The 6,886-nt window shown below is 42.7% G+C and overlaps 1 protein-coding gene across 3 annotated transcripts in view; it reads right to left on the bottom strand.

The window, feature by feature from the left end:
* FH (fumarate hydratase) overlaps positions 1 to 6,534 on the bottom strand; it is a 14,880-nt gene extending 8,346 nt beyond the window's left edge. The window contains exons 1-3 of one of the 3 annotated variants that reach the window (XM_042475205.1): positions 6,381 to 6,534; positions 1,620 to 1,754; positions 1,401 to 1,511 (exon numbers count right to left, since the gene is read on the bottom strand). In XM_042475205.1, the coding sequence (XP_042331139.1) occupies positions 1,401 to 1,511; positions 1,620 to 1,754; positions 6,381 to 6,485 (351 nt within the window). In that variant the 5' untranslated portion in view covers positions 6,486 to 6,534. Of the gene's footprint in view, positions 1 to 1,400; positions 1,512 to 1,619; positions 1,755 to 4,033; positions 4,053 to 4,244; positions 4,401 to 6,380 lie in introns of those variants that run through there. The other 2 variants (XM_042475207.1, XM_042475206.1) reach the window with 2 other exon arrangements.
* Positions 6,535 to 6,886: the final 352 nt, after the last annotated feature.

Here is a 6,886-nt window from a genome sequence, read left to right as displayed (position 1 = left end):
GGCCTTACATGCTTCACATGCCCAAACAATCTGGCTGGCACTGAGTACTATTTACCTTGACTTAGGTAGATAAGAGTGTCATTTTCTGGCCTCCTCAAACAATGATGTTTTTGGCCAGCCCTGCTTAACTAAGTGTAATAGTAAAATTGAGAATAAATTAAACACACCTTAAGTTCTAGCGTTTACTTCCATAATTACAGTATGCAGTTATGAACTTTATTTACAAGTCATATAATAAAAGAGTCTTAGGGCTGAAACAGACTGACAGTAAGTGTTAGCTTGGGGGCATGGTGTTCAGATGGCACATGCCTCGATGCAGCCCCCAGGCCGGTGTGACATCACCTACCCACCCAGACGGCAGCCAGCATTGTGGTGTTCTGGCATTCAGACGCCCCATGCCACAGAAGAGCAGCTGTTTTCCACCCCAAAAAGGAGCAGCATTTTTTCACGTCTTTTTGGGCCAGAAAAACACCAGATCGGGGCCATAGTGTGACTTTTCAGAGGGCAGTATTTCTGTATGTCAAGCTTCATATATTTATTTCTTAGAAAAATAATATAATAAGGATAGAGCAAAGTAAGACTTTTATTTTATACTCATATGGAGAAGGGGACGAGAAGAAGGCACTCTAGCCACCAAATGCAAATCCAGGGGAATCTCAGCTTTTATTTCTAGCTGTTCAATATAGAAGTTAATAGTAAGGATTCCTCTTCCTGTGGGGAAAAGTTTGTGCATGCACACACACACACGCATTTATATTGGAGGAAGGAGGCAGGTTGTCTTGATGAATATATAAAAAACCTATACAAATAAAAATATCTTGATCTCTAAAGGTGGCCATCAACACCAACTCCTTTAGGGATGGTGTTCTGAAGTTAGGGTACCACAAAAAAGTACATTTCTTTCATACATATAGGATATGTATTATCCTGTTTCAAAATGAACTCTGCTTAATTACTTCAAACCATGGGTTGAAAAAGTTACCTGTTGAACTGGCCATTGTTTATTATAAGTCGGGATTTCTGATCCAAATTAAACATATTCTTTAAAAGAGAAACTAAACTCAGAAGTTCTCCTGCTGTCCATGCAAGAAAAAAAGGAGGAGGGTGTGCAAGATGAGAATTCACTTGTCCCCATCATGTTAAAATGGCTACATGTAAATGTACTCATATGTAAATTGAAACCATCTGACTTTGTTCCTTATGTCAGGAAACAAACAAAACTCCAAAGTCAATTATAGTGCTTCCCAGTGTTACTCACTTTACTGATAAGGATTTTCTTCCTATTTTTAATGAAAACATCACCCTAACTATTTAAGTTACGCACAGGAAGCCACAGATGGCTCTTTCATTATTGGACATTTATATATAAATTAATTCATAGTGCGTATGTTCTTTCTTACCTCATCTGCTGCCTTTACAATAGCATTAGAAATCTTTGGGTCGAGACCATAATCCTGATTGACTTCAGCAGCTGCATGTTTTAGGATCCCAAAAGCTCTAATTACTTGGAGCTAAGATTTAAAAGAATCATCTTTAAAATGGTGGAAATGTACATATGCTACACGGTAGTAAAACTTAACTTTGCTTTTAGAGAATAAATTCAGGTTTGAATTACGTACTGGCATCCTTTCAGTTGCACCACCAATCTTAAAATTCATTGTGGATCTCACGGTCTGTGCGCCATAGTACTTGTCATTTGGAACTTTGAGTTCACCAAAGGTATCGTATTCTATTCTGAAGGAAGACTGGTTAGCCTGCAAAAAGAAGAGACGAAGTCAAAATGAGGCCACTTTGTATTAAACCTCCTCCTCAACCCCCCACCACCAAGTATTAGGAAAGAATGCTAGAATGTTGTTTTTAAAATTAACTTCACAAAAGTCACATGTGCCACAATAAAGTATTTGTTACATGGTGTGGGGTAGCTGTCACTGAACTCTAAGTCTATATTTTTATTTATGTGCTACACACACAACAAAATGGTTCCTGCTGCAAGCTTGCCTCCTCAAGCTACTTTTTGTTGCTGAGAGAGAGTGTTGGATCACAGAAAAGAGTGTTTGCAGCAGGAACCATTTTACATCTTAATGGGGCAGTGTCAACATATACCATATCATCCCAGGCTGTACTTTCTTCCCTGCTGCTTTAAAAAAATCTTTGAAAATACAGAACTATAGTACAGTGGGCCCATGTTATACACTGGGTAACAAAATCCATAGATGCTCACGTCCCATTCATTTAAATGGCAGAGCAAAATGGTGACCCTTATATAAAATGGAAAATAAAGGTTTGCTATTGGGAATTTATGCTTGTTCTGAATGTTTTTAAGCCATGGATGCTTGAATCCACGGATAAAAAAATCTGTGGATAAGGAGTAATTAATGTAACCAACTTGGCAAATGTATGCCAACCAGTTCTTTAGCACAAGTGAATATGATGGTGTGAATACAAGTTGGAGTGGTCAATGAGGACACTGAGTATCACACTATCCAGCTCACTAGTATAGACTTCATCTCATATGTGTATGCTAAGCATGTTTATTAGAAATCTGAACTTTCATATTTGAGTTCTTTATGAACTCTTTGATGAACTTCATTTGGACATGGTAATTTGTTTTGTTCCCAGTTTGTCTAGAATTCCTATAAACACTTTTTGTCTCAGAAGCTCAGATTGCTTTCCTGAAGTTATAAATTATAAATATGAATTCATGCAGTGAATCTGCAGTCCCCCTGCACTTACTTAGTACTTCTTTAACTCCCTTATCATCCAATGGTTCAAATGACGTCTTACCCACATTTGTTTTTCAGAGAACCATGACACTGCTTATTATACATGCTGATGACTTTGTGGTTCTTTTTCTGATCTACAGTACTTTTATTGAACTATCATTGTGATGTCAGATAACTCTCTAACATTATGGAAAGCTCTGATCCTCTTGACTTTGCTCTTCAACTTTCTTTTTATTCATCTACTCATTTCAGAGAAGCTTCCCTCCATGTGCTCCAGTGGCAAATGGTTTGACATCCTTGATAATTATTCACTTACATATAAATAAATTTGGATAGCACTATGGCCATTGTTTGCAACAGTCCAACTATTCTCACACTAGGATATCTTTGGGCCCGAACAGACAGGCCAAAATAAAACTGCTTAGGGTCACTTTGGAGGTATGCTATTTAAATGCTGGAAGCCACACCAAAGCCATGCTACAGTCCTAAGGACTGGAGCGCAGCTTTGGTGCAGCTTCTGGCCTCTTAAGATGTGCCTGTCATTTAAAAAGTATACCTCCAAAGTGACTCAAAGCAGCTTTATTTTGGCCTGTCTGTTCGGGCCCTTTGATACCATTTAGGGTTAAGTCCAGTATTGAGGCTCCTCTGGTCAGTTTCATTAATGGATAGTCATTGAAGAGATCTTGAATTGTTAGCTCCTTGTTACAGTGGGAACTTATTCATTATTGAAGGGAAGGTTAACACATGATCTACTAACTTCTATCACTGCTAAATAAATAACTAATGGTGAACGACAATGGCAGCAGTGGCCCAAGATTTGCTCAGCCACACATTTCTCATAATCCCATTACTACACAACTTTCATCTTTGGATCCTCTCAGATTTCGTTGTCCATATTAGAATCCTAGAATCACTTGAGTTGGCACAGACTGCAATAATATCTCATCTAATCCCCAAATACCTAACTAAAAAAAAAAAAAAAGCTCAAGAGACAGACATCAAACCTCTGATTAAAAACCTCCAAAGGAGGACTGTCTACCACCCTCCAAGGAAGCTCATTACAACAGAAAACAATTTTTATACTGTAGACAAGAAAAATTACCTTCAGGCTCTGCCTTTTTCACTAGCGAAGATGGGGTTATATGTCTGAATAGTAGACATGATACATGCCTTGAGTTGTAAGTGTTTGGTTTAGAAAATATCTCACTATACCTAGAGACATGACGGTCCAAGAAAGCAACAAATAAACTAAGGAGAAATGTTATGGCAGTCCCCAGATATTTCCTCCATGCCTTCTCAACTTTCTTTACCATCCCTGTCCAAGTGTCTCCACTTTTGTTTCATCACCTCCAGCTTCCAAAAAAAAATAAAGAGTGTCCTATTAAAATCTTGCAGAAGGAACAAGACGCTTACAATGTAATGAACTGTCTGCGTAGGTCTTCTCCATATTCCAGAGCCTGACAAGATTCATCGGCAAGAAATTCTATCAGATCAACAGGAAAACCAGCTGGACTCACTAACCTCTAGGAGCAGAGCATTCTGGTCAAACTATTTTGGGCAGCAGAAAGCTTCATGGGAACCATTCACCAATAACTATCCCAACAGGCTCCTAGAGTTTAGCGTTCTTAGTCTCTCAACCAGATTCATCTATAAATCTCTCATTATTTGCTCTTCATTCTCTTCTTCTTGGCTTTACTTCACGAACGAAGATTCAGGAAGGACTCATCCGTGCTATCTACAAGCACATTGATGACGTTGGATGTATCCTTTGAGCCTGTGCAATGGGTTTTTCTGGTGGGGTGCAGTGTGCACAGAACTGGCGTCACCCTTTAAACCAGAGGTTCGTCTGCTGAGGCCTTGACAAGCATGGACGGTGGCAGCGAGGTCCTCGGGTCATAGGTTTGATTAGAGTTTCCTTCTCTGAGATGGCTGACCTTACAGGGTTAGACGAGCACCATCTGCCCGGGTTTGGGGTTAGAGTTTTCCGTCTCCTAGGATGGTTGCCATAAGGCTAGAGAGCCCATCTTGCCCTTTGGCGCTCTTGGTCAGACCCTTCATTCTCAAGGACCTTCCATAACATATCATTGCCAACCCGCTGCTAAGGTTAAATAACTCAACCACTATTTGTACTTTTCCCTTTTAAATATTAACCTCCCCACTGTGCAGAATTGCACCACAGGTCAGAAAGATTTCATCAGACATCTTCAACCCCATCACACTCCTCTAAGGCACACCTTAACTATTAGATTACTATTAAAACACACTTGAAAAACATGTCCTCTCCACAACCTACTAACAGGATAGCAGCAGACAAGAGGAAGAAGAGACTGACAAGAGGAAGGGGAACCCCGGGTATGATGCTAGGAGTTGGGGGACCCAGTTTTTTTCCTGACTTCCCCAAGATGACGTTAAAGTTTTTAATCATGGGGCCTAAAGCAGCCCTAGACACAATTTCAGTCACCTTTGGAGGTTTACCTTCTACTAATATAGTGTCCTTTCAAACTCTTCCCTGGAACGCAACAGACAACATGGATCCGGAATGTGTGAGACCTATAAAGCTCTTTGGCATACGTATTTTTATCAACATATTACTACTGAAATGTCAGGTGTTTGTAAGCTCCTCACAGTATCCCAGAGAAAAGAGAATTAAATAGCTAGTGACACAGCCTTCTCTGTCAGAGAGAGCTCTGGTGCCACGATAAACTACAATTCCCAGGATTCCCTAGCACTGAATCAGAGCAGTTAAAGTGGTCTCAAACTGAATTATTTCTGCAGTGTGTTTTGGACATAAATTGCTGAGGGCTGTTGATGTATTCTGGGGAAACAAGGCTGGGCCTAAAAAGTGACCAGAGCCAATGCGAAGTGACCAGAGCCAAGAAAGAAAGGAAGGAAGGAAGAAAAGAAGAGCAGAGTGGATGAAAGCAAGGAAAAACAAAAACCAGTGGAACTCTACTTTGCAAAGCAAGAGGACATTTATCGGAATTAAAACAAGCCTCACTCACAACAGGCTGCCTCCGCACTGTGGAAATGAACCAGTTTGACACCACTTTAGCTGCCCTGGCTAAAGGCCGTGGAATTCTGGGAACCATAGTTTGTTGCAGCTCTAGAATGGAGTTCTACAGTTCCCAGAATTCCACGGCCTTGAGCCAGAGCAGTTAAAGAAATGTCAACCCAGATTATTTCTGCAATCTCAAATCCAAAACACACTACAGGAATAATCCAGTTTGAGACCGCTTTAACTGGCCTGGCTGAGTGCTAGGGAATCTTGGGAACTGTAGTTTATTGTGGCACCAGAGCTCTCTCTGTCTCTCACAAAACTCCAGTTCCCAGAACTGAGCATTGAGCCAGGGCAGTTAAAGCGGTCTCAAACTGGATTATTTCTGCAGTGTGTTTGGGACCTGAGATACAGAAGACAAAACTGGACCTGGGCTGCATCCACGCTGGGGAAATAACCCGGTTTAGCACCGCTTTAAGTGCTTTGGCTCAAGGCTATGGAATTCTGGGAGTTGGAGTTTGTTGTGGGCCCAGAGCGGAGCTTTAAGGAGAGACAAACAAAGCCCTGGCCTTTTCTATCCTCCTCCTCAAGGTGCCCTTTAAGAGAGAGAGAACCCTCTCCCTCAGAGGACCTCCCCCCTCCCCCTACATCCGGGTTCTCACCATTCTGCGTTGCTGGGGGCAACCGCGGGGACCAGGCGGCGGGAGGCGCGCGTGACAGGCCCTCGCGCAGGAAAAGCGCTGCAGAGAAAGCAAGGAGCGGAGCATGGCTGCTGAAGGTCGGCAACTAGTGAAAGAGGAGGAGGAGGGGCCTAGGAGCGGAGCAGGGGCAGCCAATGAGAAGGACGGAGAGGGAGCGGATTGGCCACGCCCCCTCCTCTCAGCCCAATCAGAGCGCGCGGGAGACCCTCGCGCAGGAAAAGCACTGCAGAGAAAGCAGGGGACGGGCGCGAGGGAGGAGAAGAGAAAGAGGAGGCGGGGCCTGGTTGTGGAGAGGCGGTGGCAGCCAATGGGAGAGAAGAGGGGGAGAGAGCGGAGCAGACAGACACCCTGACAAGTCCAGGCGACGCCACGCCCCCTCCCTCCCAGGCCAATCAGAGCGAACGGGAAAAGGCGGAAGGAACGTTAAGGGTGAAACTCTGGCTCAAGTGGTTACGACCAGACTGCGC

This window comes from Sceloporus undulatus, chromosome 6 (assembly GCF_019175285.1).
Source record: "Sceloporus undulatus isolate JIND9_A2432 ecotype Alabama chromosome 6, SceUnd_v1.1, whole genome shotgun sequence".
Taxonomy (NCBI): domain Eukaryota; kingdom Metazoa; phylum Chordata; class Lepidosauria; order Squamata; family Phrynosomatidae; genus Sceloporus; species Sceloporus undulatus.
This window is presented reverse-complemented; position numbering and strand designations above follow the sequence as displayed.